The following is a 12,797-nucleotide window of genomic DNA, read 5'->3' on the forward strand; positions in this document are numbered from 1 at the left end:
CACAGCACAGCTCTGGCTTGAGTTCCACCCTTAGCACATGCACACACCCCCTCCAGTGGTACCTGGCACTAAGGCTGCAGGCAAGCGTGGTGAGATCTGACCAAAGCTGTGAGAACTGAGAAAGAATTGGAAAAACTGACCAAATGCCAGAAACACAATTAAAACTCAGAAAAAAATGTGTATCATGTTTAAAAGTTTCCTACACAGAGCCAAAATTATTAAATAATAAGGAAACAAGAAGCAGAGAATATTTCAAAAAGAAGCATTACCTCAATTGGGTTAAATTTAACACTACTTATACTGTCAAATCCCCAGGTCATGGAACATATAGGACTGGTTCTTTGTTCATCCCAAATGTCCACTTGCTGTCCACATGTGGCAAAAACAGCTTCTTTCCAGTGATGGTCAATTCCTGTATACACTGTCTTTAAAAGCAAGAAGGTTGTTATAGATGGGCCTTTTCATTATTACTTCAAGTTTACAGATAATATTTTAAATATATTTATTTATCCTCTCTCTCTCTCATTTTGGAGAAAATCTCTATTCACAAAGAAACTTCTTTGAAGGCCTTACTTAAAGGAAAAAACAGTATCATAAGAAGTGTTATATCTTATCATACATTCTGGAAATAAAGAAAAATGTTAATATGGTATGCATTTAGTTAAGTTTGAAAACATCACTGAAGCAATTTTTAAATCCTCACTGGGTATTAAAGGATCTAATAAAATACAAATGTAATTTTTTAAAAACTTCATTCCACATTTACCACATAAAGTACCGACTCCCAGCACAGTAACAGGGATACCAACTGGATTAAAACTTAGAGAGAAAAATAAAATCGGTGAGGGTGGATGCTAATATTGTTAAAGGCAATAAAATCTCCTAAATTTGATATTATCCACTTAAAATACGTGTTCAAATTCAGATAGTACATATTTAGACAATACTTTAAGCTTTTATAAACTCTTAGCAGCACCTGCAGGTTTCTGATTATTTTCTATTCATGAAGGCAAGTCCTACAAACTTTTCTACAATTAGAAGTAATCGCCCATACCCCTGGTTGGCAAACTGTGCCTCGCCAGCTACATGTGGCTCTTTGGCCCCTTGAGTGTGGCTCTCCCACAAAATACCATGTGTGGGCACTTCCTCGATAAGGAATGTACCTACCTAGATAGTTTATGTTTGTTTGTTTTTTTTAATTGATTTTTTTTAGAGAGAGAGGAGTGAGAGAGACAGAGAGAGAGAGAAGGGGGAGGAGCAGGAAGCATCAACTCCCATATGTGCCTTGACCAGGCAAGCCCAAGGTTTCGAACCGGCGACCTCAGTGTTCCAGGTCGACGCTTTATCCCACTGCGCCACCACAGGTCAGGCCGATAGTTTATGTTTAAAAAATTTGGCTCTCAAAAGCAATTTCAATCGTTGTACTGTTGATATTTGGCTCTGTTGACTAATGAGTTTGCCGACCACTGGATACCCTAGAGCAGAGGTTCTCAACCTGTGGGCTGCGACCCCGGCGGGGGTCGAACGACCAAAACAAAGGGGTCGCCTAAAGCCATCGGAAATAAATATTTTATTTAAAAATGTATATTAAATATGTATTTTCCGATGGCTTTAGGCGACCCCTGTGTTTTGGCCATTCGACCCCCGCCGGGGTCGCGACCCACAGGTTGAGAACCGCTGCCACAGAGGAAGGAGTAAGACTAAAGAGTTCCAAAATCTTTCGGTATTTCTAAAGAAAGGCATTTTATAAGTATAAAACCAATTTTGTTTGAGGCATTATTGACAATTTCTTTTTACCACTTACAAGTTATTTCTGTCTCATACTATACCCCATTTCCATGTCTTTGTAAGAATATTTAGAACATCTTGAAACCTGAAAAGCAGAATCTAAATATATACTAACTATAATAGTGAAATGACAAACTGAATTTAAAAATACATGATTAAAAATTAAATCTAACATTATAATTTTGCTCATTATCAAATATAAGCATTATAAAACATGAACAGCCAAACATTCTAAATTATACTTAAGCTATATCATCTGGTTTGCAGAGTAATTTTGTAAGAAATATATATGAGGTGTACAAAAAGCATAACCACAGTATTACATTTCTTCATTTCCTAAAGGATTCTGTCAAGTAAGAATTTCTGAGCTTTGTGTAAGATCTATGATGCTATAAATCACACAGAAGCTGAAGCATTATTTTTTCTGATCTTTATACCCTATAGATGTCCTCCGGAGCCTTGCTAGAGAAAAATGTCATTGAATCCTCTAGGTAAAAACAGAAATCAAACCCTACAACAAACACTGAAGAACTGTTCAAATTCTTTAGCTGCAAAGGACCACAATAGCATTAAGTAATGTTTAAAATAGGTCAGTTATTACAATCTAAGGTCTTTGATTTTTTATTTACATCTGTTTTGGAAATGAAAATTATGAAATAATTTGAAGAGAAGAATCTTCATAGACAAAGTATGGGTCAACTTATTTTTGTACCTTTCCTAATATTGTATGCAATGGTTCTTCCTCTTCTCCAAAGCCTGGTCCATCCATTTTCCACTGCTTCACAGTTTTGTCATCACCAACCTAAAATATTTATTGTGGTGATAATGAAAAGTTATAAATTATAAACTTGCCAACATATACATCAAACTTTAAACATCTTCAGTTTTACAAATAACTGATGCATATATATCTCACCTTGTTAAAGATTTGTAACCAATACATATAATGTATAAAATTAAGAATAAAAAGTATGAGAGAAAACAAAATAAGTAGGAACACAGGTCACATAAATGGCAAAAAAGAAACAACTGATACTGCAATAAGGATGGCATTTCAATTGAGACATAGAGTCTAATAAAATGATACTGTGATATCAAGTTGACTGCTTTAAAAGTTGAACTAATTTGATGCTTGACATAAAATTCCAGATAATTTTAAATGTGAAAAGTGAAAACACATAAAAATATTAGAGAGGACATTTTTATAGTCTTGTCATTAATAAAGTCCTTCTTTGCCTGACACAAAATTCCAGAAACTACTGAGTTGATGGTTTTCAAACTGAAGGCCCCTGAGAATTTTTCAGAGGTCCATGAGGTCAAAACTATTTTCACAGATGTACAGATGGTAAAGCAGCAATGATGGGTAGAACTGTTGGCACCTTAGTCCAAACCAAGGCAAAGCAACAAACTATGGTAATTTAGATAGGGGTATGGGGCAAATATGTCCAAGACACTTGGTGAAATGAGCTGCAAAACAGAATGCATAATATAACCTGATTTGGGGTTAAAACATAAAATAATCATATATGTAGTACTGTACAAGATTGTATATATACCAAGCCATTAGTTTTAACCAAAAGTAGAATTATAGGGTACTTTAACCTCCTGTTTTCTTTTTTACATTTCCATATCATATATAATTTATATCCACTTTTTAAAATAAAAATATTAGCAAATATATATACATTCATATATGTATTCATAGACATATAACTTTATATACATTTGTCTGTGGGAAGAACATAAATTTAGCTCTTTTCTTGCAGCAAATTCCAAAAGGGAAGCCCTTCCTGCAAAACAATTCACAGTGCTCATATATTACAATAGGACAAGTGAATAGGAGAGAACTTTGGGTACTAAAGTCAGACAGAATTTCTTTTGTTGAGGATGCTAACAGACAAAGAACTATTTAATACTAGAGCTGTAATTTATTAACAACTCTGAATCTAAGCTACTAGCATAACACCAAAACTCAATTCTGGAAACTAATACTGAAGGCCAGTAAAATGTAATCTAGGAACCAAGGTCTTAGCTGATCCGGCTTGACCCAAATAGAATATTCTAGCACTTATGGAAGACAGGATAAACTCATTAGACACACATTCCGTGAAGACTGTTTCTTTCAGTCAAGACTCTGATAAAGTGTCTGCCAGCTCAAGACTGAACCTCCTTGTAAATGTCTAAGCTACACCACCCAAGTCTACTGAGCACAAACTTGCAGACCACAGATCCTGAGAAAGGTTTAGCATCTTGTAGAAAGGAGGAACCAAACAGGTGCATGCCCGGCTACAAACATCTTATATCCCGCTGTGTCAGCTGAAGAAGGACCTGTCAGTATCACAAACTGGGATGTTACAGATAATTGAAATTTAGGTAATAAAGTTTTATCTTTAATAATATTGTATATTAAACATTTTTTGAAACATGCCAGCAAGTAGTTTTCACACGTGCCTCATCTCTAGCCAAGCACACATTACCTAAAACTATCTAGAGAGGGAGAAATCAATAGTGATTACAAACATTTTCAGAGTTGATTCATTTTTAAGCATTAACAAGAAAAAACCCAGTAAGTCCTCTGGCGAGGATGTTAAACTAATTAATATATCCAGAATAAGCAACTGGAAGAAGTGTAGTTGCAGTCTGCTCCAACTTCTCACACAAGTCCTTCTGTAACATGCATGCAGGGTTGTCAAACCTCTCTGCACCCCTCTAGTGAAAAGCTACTAAACGCTTTGCAATGTAGCCTATTTTAGTTTTTGACAGTGAATAAGTTTTCCTTTCACCAAAACCAAACCTTTTAACATTAACACCTACTCCTAATGCTCCAATATGAAACGACAAATAAGTCCACTTTCTCTTTCTTATGACAATATTGCACATATTTCAAGGTAGCTCTCAGGTTTCCCAGAAGTCATCTCTTCCCTCCATTATTCCCTTCTTCTCTGGGTTTGAACTCAGCATGCTACTCAGCCTATTCTTTAAAAAACCACCACTGAATAAAAAATAAAGAAGATTTACATAGTTGGTTACTGTGTATGTATATACAAACTATTACATATATAAATAGTTCAAAACATTTTAAAAGGTAAATTGAAAGCGTCTAACAGTTTTAGAACTAAAACAATAAAATTACAGGCCCTTTAACTTTCCATTTTGTGCAGGTCTGCATTCCTGAAATACTCTTCTCAGTCTTCCGTTCTCATTATCCTTTAAGGTACAATAGTTCGCACAATCAACTATACCTTCCTCCTGGGATATTAAGCTCATTCACAGGTTCTCGTGTTTTGGCTCTTCCCAGAGTTGCCCCATTCCTAGAGGTGGGCATTCCCCGAGGCAATTTCCCTGACATTGCCTATTTCCACATTTTCCACCTCACTTCTCCCCAATAATGCTGTACCATGGCTTTAATTGTTATTTCTGTATTGATGCCTCCAAGTTTAACTCTTGATTTCCCTCCTGAGCTCCCGCTTTGCATCTGTAAAGGTCTGACAGATCTCTTCAATAACCCATGGCAGTCCAGCTCATCACAATATATCCTTCCCACTCTCATTCTCTTCTAAAGTTTCTGACACTCCTGATTTCCCCGTTTCTGTAACGAAAACCACCATCTTCACAGGCACCCCATAGTAGTCATGCCTGTCAAACCTCCAAAACGTTTCTAAACCTAAAAACTAATTTCCACTGTTTTCACTAATAAGTGTTGACTTATTAATGCATACCAAGATTATTAAAAGACTCCAAACTGATCACCCACTGCTGTCAAACTAATCATTTCAAAGCACAGCTTAGATTTTGTGATTCCCCTATTTAAAACTTTCAATGAGCTCAAAAAGACATTTGCACAGCAATGTTCATAGCAGCATTATTCACAAGAGCCAAAAGGTAGAACAGCCAACTGCCCATTGATGGATGAATGGATAAACAAAATGCAGTATACTGTATACATACAATGGAATATTAACCTTAAAAAGGAAAAAAAATTCTAACATATTCTAAAACATGAACAAACTCTAAGGACATTATGCTTAGTGAAGTAAGTCAGACACAGAAAAGAAGGGCAAATATTATCTGATTCCTCTAATATGAGCTATTTAGAATAGTCACTTACACAGACACAAAGTGGGACACTTTATCAAGGGCTGGAGACAAAGGGGATGGGAGTTGTTTACTGGGGTACAGAGTTACAGTTTGGAAAAATGAAAAAATTCTGGAAATGAATAGTGGTGATGGTTGCACAAGGATGTGAAGTACTTAATGCCACTGACTATACACTTAAAAATGGCTAGAATGGTAAATTTTATGTTATGTATATCTTACCGCCCCCCCCGCCAATATTTTGATTTAATAGTACATCACTACCTCACACACTACAACTGACACTTCCCTAGTGCTGAAAGTCCTCCGAATAAACTACATTTCCAGACTCACCCTGCATAATATCCTATAAGCTACTAGTTCACTATTATATTAAGTAACTATAAAAATCCAAATGCACGATATAAGAAACCAGTACTTTCCAAGGTTTTTGTAAGTTATTTTGCATTGTGAAACTCCAAAAGAGCCTTGGTAGAAATAAATGAATTCAGAAAATATTCAGTTAGTCTTTACATGTTGAAAAGGGTTAACAAGTTAATTGCATTATACTTACAGTAAAAAAAGAACTCCCACAAAAACGAGCACATATTCCTCGTACAAAACCTTCATGTGCTTGTATCGTACGGATACAGTTTCGTTTGGTCAAGTTCCAAATTCTAACCTATGATAAAAGTATACCAGGGAATTTCAATAAGTTGTAAATATAAAATGTTCAGGCACAGAAATACTACATTCTAAGAAAAATAAATTCAAAACTAAAAAGGCTATGAATCATTCTACCAGAAAGCTTAAAAAAAAAATCCGCTAGATTAAAATAATGCAATCTTTTAAGGATACATACACCAACAAGCAGAACATTCAATCTCTTAAATACTCAATAGTTCAAAGTGTTTCAAGGCTTTCTTTCTTTGCTTTATTTCCAGAGTGGGAAATAAGTGCTGAGTTATTAACAACATCCTGTTATTAATAAAATTTACATTGAAATATCTTTATTATAAACATTTTATTGTTTACTATTAAATTAAGGCATAAGTAACATTTTTTTTTTTTAGCAAGAGAATGAGACAGAAAGGGAGGGAGATGAGAAGCATCAACTCATAGTTGTAGCACCTTAGTTGTTCAGATTGCTTTCTCATCTGTGCCTTGATGGAAGGGGGGGCTCCAGCTGAGCCAGTGACCCCTTGCTCAAGCCAGCAAACTTTGAGCTCAAGCCAGCGACCATGGGGTTATGTCTATGATCCCACGCTCAAGCTGGTGACCCCACACTTAAGCTGGTGAGCCCACATTCAAGCTGGATGAGCCCACTCTCAAGTCGGCAACCTCAGGGTTTTGAACCTGGGTCATCAGCATCCCAGGCTGACACTACCCACTGAGCCACTGAGCCACCCCCTGGTCAGGTGCTACTACATTTTTAATTTCCTGGGTTTATATAAGAAACTTCTGGAGATATTAATTCAATTCAGTCTTGAGAATTAAAAGAAAACAGAACATATAAAAATAAAATCAAACCAATTAAAACTAAAGGAAGACTATTTATAACACAGTATAGCTATCTTTAGTTTAAAATACCAACATTTAGAGTGACACTTGCCTCTCCATCACATGCGCCAGAAAGCACAGTAGCCAGGCTCTTTGGATGCTTTGCCAAGCAATTGACTCCATCTCGATGACCATCCAGAGAAGCAAGAAATGGTTTTGCAAATACCCGTTCCAGTTTAGTGGCATTTAAAGCTCTTATGTATTCTCGTGGGACCTCAAAAGGATGTAAAGTAGGATCATAGTTTCTTGGAACTGAAAATAAGAATGACTCCTCTTAATAAAACAATTCACATTTAATATTTCCTGTGGTCTTCTTCAGCTAACCATTCAATGTGTTATGAAATAAGCCATTGTTAGGGATCCTGTCCTAGACCTAGCACTATGGAGAATATAAAAATAGGAAACCTTTTGTCCAGAAACCTTTTCAAAATTGCCAAGAAATCATGGAATGCATATATTTTGCGAAATAATTAGACCCTATACATATACACAGCTTCTCCTTTTACATGTCCTACTACATCCTTCAACTGGTGTAAGTTTTCACTTGTACTCTTTATGCCTAGAGCAGTGCCTAGCACAAAACAAGAGCATGATAAATGCTTACCCAAATGAACTCTAAGCAACTTGTGTGGCAGGGGACATTATTAATCTCCTTAACACTGCTAAACACTGTAGTGACAGACATACACTGGCGTGATTACGATTATAGCTACTACTTATTGAGCATTTTCTATGATTTTCCAAATAAGAGTTTGCCATGTGCCAGGCACTGCTGCAAATACCTTATATCAGAGGTCGGGAACCTTTTTGGCTGAGAGCCATGAACGCCACATATTTTAAAATGTAATTCCGCGAGAGCCATACAACAACCCGTGTACCATACGCATTATCTAATAAAAATTTGGTGTTGTCCCGGAGGACAGCTGTGATTGGCTCCAGTCACCTGCAGCCATGAACATGAGCGGTAGGAAACGAATGGATTTTAATACATGAGAATGTTTTATATTTTCAACGTTGTTTTTTTTTATTAAAGATTTGTCTGTGAGCCAGGTGCAGCCATCAAAAGAGCCACATTTGGCTCGCGAGCCATAGGTTCCCAAACCCTGAATTCTATTAACTCATTTAATCTACACAGCACCCTATGGGTTAGGGTCTGTTACTATTTCCCACTTTATAGATGGGGAAACTGAAGTGATGGAGTCAGGAATCAAACCAAGGCAGTCTGGCTCTAAAATCAATGTTTTTAACTATTATGCTATACTGCCAAATATGTTGTCTCAGTTAATAACTAGATTTAGGAAATAATTCTAAGCCCATATGCCTAAAAATACCCTCAACTGCCTGACTGGTGGTGGCACAGTGGATAAAGTGTCAATTCTGAACACTGAGGTCACCTATTCGAAGCTCCAAGGTCGCAAGCTCTGAGTGCATGCTCGTCAGCATGGGGTCACTGGCTTGAGCAGGGGAATCATACACAATCCCAGAGCTTGCCAGCTTGAGCACAAAGGTTGCTGGCATGAAAAGCCCAAGGTCACTGGCTTGAGCAAGGGGACACTTGCTTGTCCCGGCACATACAAGAAGCAATCAATGTACAACTAAAGTAAAAACAACTACAAGTTGATGCTTCCCACCCTCTCTTCCTTCCTCTCACTCTTTCAAAGATAAAAATTAAAAAACATACAAATACCCTCAATGTCTAAAGGTAAGTGTATCTTCTCACTCCATGACTTCACTGTGCTGTCTTGTCTTTCTGATTCCCTACTAATGGTCTTGTAGACCAAAAAGGGGTTCTACAAAAAGTAACATCACAGGGGGATTTGATCATAAATTCCTAAATGGGCAAGTCATGGTGGGGAATCACACCCCAGGCATGTAACTTTTTCCTTTTTTAGAGAGAAAGAGGGGTATGGGAGAAAGAGAGAGGACAGGAGAGAGAGAGAAGCATCAACACATTGCTTCACTTAGTTGTGTTTTGGTTGCTTCTCATATGTGCCTTCGCCTGGGATCGAATCCGCAACCTCAGGGTAGAGCCAAGCTCAAGCCTGCAATGCCATCATTGTGTTGGCACCTCAGGCTCAAGCTGGCAACCTTGAGTCTTGAATGGGCAACCCTGGCATTCTGGGTTGACATTCTATCCACTGTGCCACCACCTGTCAGGTCATGTAACTTCTTTAGTAAAAGGTTCATCTTTGCCTTAAGCAAGCCCTGTCCATTGTTAGTGTGCATCTAGGTTAACATGCCTTTGAAATAAGCCTAACCACCTTCAAGAGAGCACAAAATCCTGTTCAAATGTATAAAAGAAACTGCAAAACTGTCATTCTTCTGAGCATTTGAAATCTTGCTTCCTGGCAACTGCCAGTCCAGCTCAATAAATTCATATAAAAATTCTCTACAGGTTTGGAAGCTGCTTACATCAATAGTACTACATCCAACATTCAATCAAGCTTAAAGCTTAAACACATTCTTATGTATTCCATGTTCCACATTCCCCAGTGCCACAACTTAAAAGTCCTACTTACACTGTCTCTTTGAAATAGTGCATTTCCCCATGTATAACACAAACCTTAATAATGTATTATATAAAAAATAATGTATTACATAATGTTATTGAAGTCAAGTTTTAGTCATCATAAAATTCATACAACTCCTTATCACTGTCAAAACTCCCATCCATTAGCTTGTCCTCATCTGTGTCTGATGACGAATCACTGTCTTCAACAACGAGCACAAAAACAAGCATGAAAAAGCAGAAAATGCAAGTAAAAAAAACTACAACCACTGTATAAGATGCACCCAGTTTTTAGACCCCAAATTTTTAGAAAAAAGTTGCGTCTTATACATGGAGAAATACGGTACTTCTTATTCATTCTTTCCTTTCTTTTCCTACTTCTAATAACTTAGTTTTGGCCCTTAATTTGTACTCCAACTATTGTAAGACCATCCCTGTTCTATTTGGTGGCAGTTTACACTATCACCAAATTAATCACGCTAAAACTCTGCTTTTTGCATGTCACTCCCAGGCTCAAAAACTTTCAAAGGCTCCCTATAGTGGCAGTCTTCAAACTTTTGATTGTGTGCCCATTAATAACAGAGTTTTTAAGCAGATCTCAATCATATAACAGTATTTATTTAGTGAAAGCATGTGATTAAAGATGTTATGTTTTAAAATCTAAATCTAATATTATTTAAAAGTTTTCATCAAAATGTTTGGTTTTAACTGCTGCCATGGTTGAAAAAGACACAAGCAGAACTTGCTAATCCATGGTACTGACCTCAGACATACGGAAACCTATTCCTCACTTTGCAGTTTTCTAGTAACAGACGTGACTTGTGACATATCACTGTGAACACGTCAAAGAGTGGAACTGTTTGAGTTGCTATAATGCTGTACTAAGTGAGAATTACCTACTGCACTTTTCAAAAAGAAGCAGATTCAAAGAGAAGATATCCATAATTGGCTATGTTTATTTAGTATACTTAATTTTAGTCCCATCCACTAGTTTTATAAAGGTTATTTCTAAAATATGTCTAGGAAATTTCCATTTACTCTGATGTCTATAGCTGTTCCTACAACTATTTGGTATTTTAATAATTTTAAAAAAGGTTAAAAAAAATCTCAACAAGGTAGTCGCTGTATACCAATATTTATGTGTAGTCAAAAAATGAATTTTCATAGAAGACACTTTCATTATATTCAGGACAAAATTTTTTAAATGATGGAAACAGTTCTAACTATATATTTTCAAAATGATCTTCCATAGCACAAGATTTTTTGGAAAAGTAATCACTTCCTCACCACTCATCGAAATAACAGGTTATATTCTTTTTAAAATAAAAAATAAAAACACATACCCAGTGTTCACAGCCACAGAAAAGTTCAGCAAGTTCAAAAATTCTTATTTCACCATTATGCTCTACAACTCTTTTGAAAACTTTGGCATATATTACCAAGGAACCTCTGCAGGAAAAGATTCTCATCCCCCCTACCACTTCACAAATTATTATAAAGTTTCTGTAATTTAAAATAATATTCTGCTCACAAAAATTAGGGGATATTTAAAAACGACTATGAAGCAATAAAATTTCCCTGAATTTTTGTGAGCAGTGTATATTATTCCCCCAATAAATGTAAACTGTAGTAATGTGCTGCAATATTCCAAAGATAGAACAAGCACACCTGTGTCAACCCTCCAGTCTCTCCCTGGGATACCTATTGTATTATATACAGCATGTAACTAACATATTGTTCAATGAGGATGTCAGTGTCAATGCAGTTATTATGTAAATAAAGGTTTTTTAAGAACATAAATTGAATATTGTTTTTTCTACTCTGCAATGGATAGCCCAGTACATCCATTTTAGAGACCTCTGACCATCACTGTCTTGTTACTTAACTTGTAGACCTCTTGTGAGTAAATATTTACTTCTTAGTAATGCTCATATATATGTTGATAGCTTCTATGACTCAATCAAAATAACAAAATATTGTTCCAGCCTCATCTTCTATCACTTATCCCTTACTCAAACTCTGATGACATGGCCCCCAAGTTCATTTTTGCCTTAAGGCCTTTGAACTTATTCTCTTCACTAAGAATATTCTGTTCACATATGGTTGGTCCCTTGTCATTTAGGTATCATGAGCAATTATATAATTCATAAATAGTGAGCATGTTAATGGAGGAACACACCAGTATAGATAAATATAGAACTCATTAATTTCATTTCAATCGTTTCTAATTACAAAAGTTGTTGAAAAGTGAAAACCGACGGCTTTAAGTTTCACCTTTGTCTCTTCCTATATCCAGACATACGTAATTTTAAGTCGTAAAGTGGCCAAAAGTTAGAACAGGATAAAAATTTAAAGAAGCCAGTTTAACTGTTAAATACTTCAATCCACGATTTTGGCTCATTCAGGATGTACTTTTCAACAACCTGAGAGCAGTAGCTGCAAGGGAGGGGGGGGCGAGGGAAAGCAGAAGCATTCTCCATATAACCAACTTCCCCCTAACCACTAAGAAAGTTCTTTTAGACTTCAAGAGAAGCTACCCGCTACCCAGTCCCGTCGCGGTCTGATCTGTAAAAAGTTTGCCTTGGCGAAAGAGAGCTGGGAGAGAATGAGACTAGAGCGCCTGTCCCCCGCCAGCTTCACTCAGACCCAAGGCTGGCGGGCTCCCTACTAACTTGCCTCACCTCTCTGTAGGTCCAACTTAGTTTCGCGGACATAGTTGTCCGGGTTCCGGCTCAGCATCTTCACCTTCATCTTGGCTACCACTTCTCTCCGCTTCCAGGAGCCTTTCCCTCCGGATTCCGGGTACCGCCCCCTCTCTGGCACACGCTACTTCCGCTTTTTGTAGCCTACTTCCTGCCATGTGACT

General features: G+C 36.9%; 1 protein-coding gene across 1 annotated transcript in view; it reads right to left on the bottom strand.

Annotated features, from left to right (window-relative positions):
- DCAF13 (DDB1 and CUL4 associated factor 13) overlaps positions 1-12,748 on the bottom strand; it is a 28,613-nt gene extending 15,865 nt beyond the window's left edge. The window contains exons 1-5 of the mRNA XM_066265897.1: positions 12,613-12,748; positions 7,475-7,674; positions 6,437-6,544; positions 2,501-2,590; positions 270-425 (exon numbers count right to left, since the gene is read on the bottom strand). Of these exons, the coding sequence (XP_066121994.1) occupies positions 270-425; positions 2,501-2,590; positions 6,437-6,544; positions 7,475-7,674; positions 12,613-12,682 (624 nt within the window). The 5' untranslated portion in view covers positions 12,683-12,748. The remainder of the gene's footprint in view (positions 1-269; positions 426-2,500; positions 2,591-6,436; positions 6,545-7,474; positions 7,675-12,612) is intronic.
- Positions 12,749-12,797: the final 49 nt, after the last annotated feature.

The sequence above is a fragment of the Saccopteryx bilineata genome, chromosome 3, assembly GCF_036850765.1.
Source record: "Saccopteryx bilineata isolate mSacBil1 chromosome 3, mSacBil1_pri_phased_curated, whole genome shotgun sequence".
NCBI classification, from domain to species: Eukaryota; Metazoa; Chordata; class Mammalia; order Chiroptera; family Emballonuridae; genus Saccopteryx; species Saccopteryx bilineata.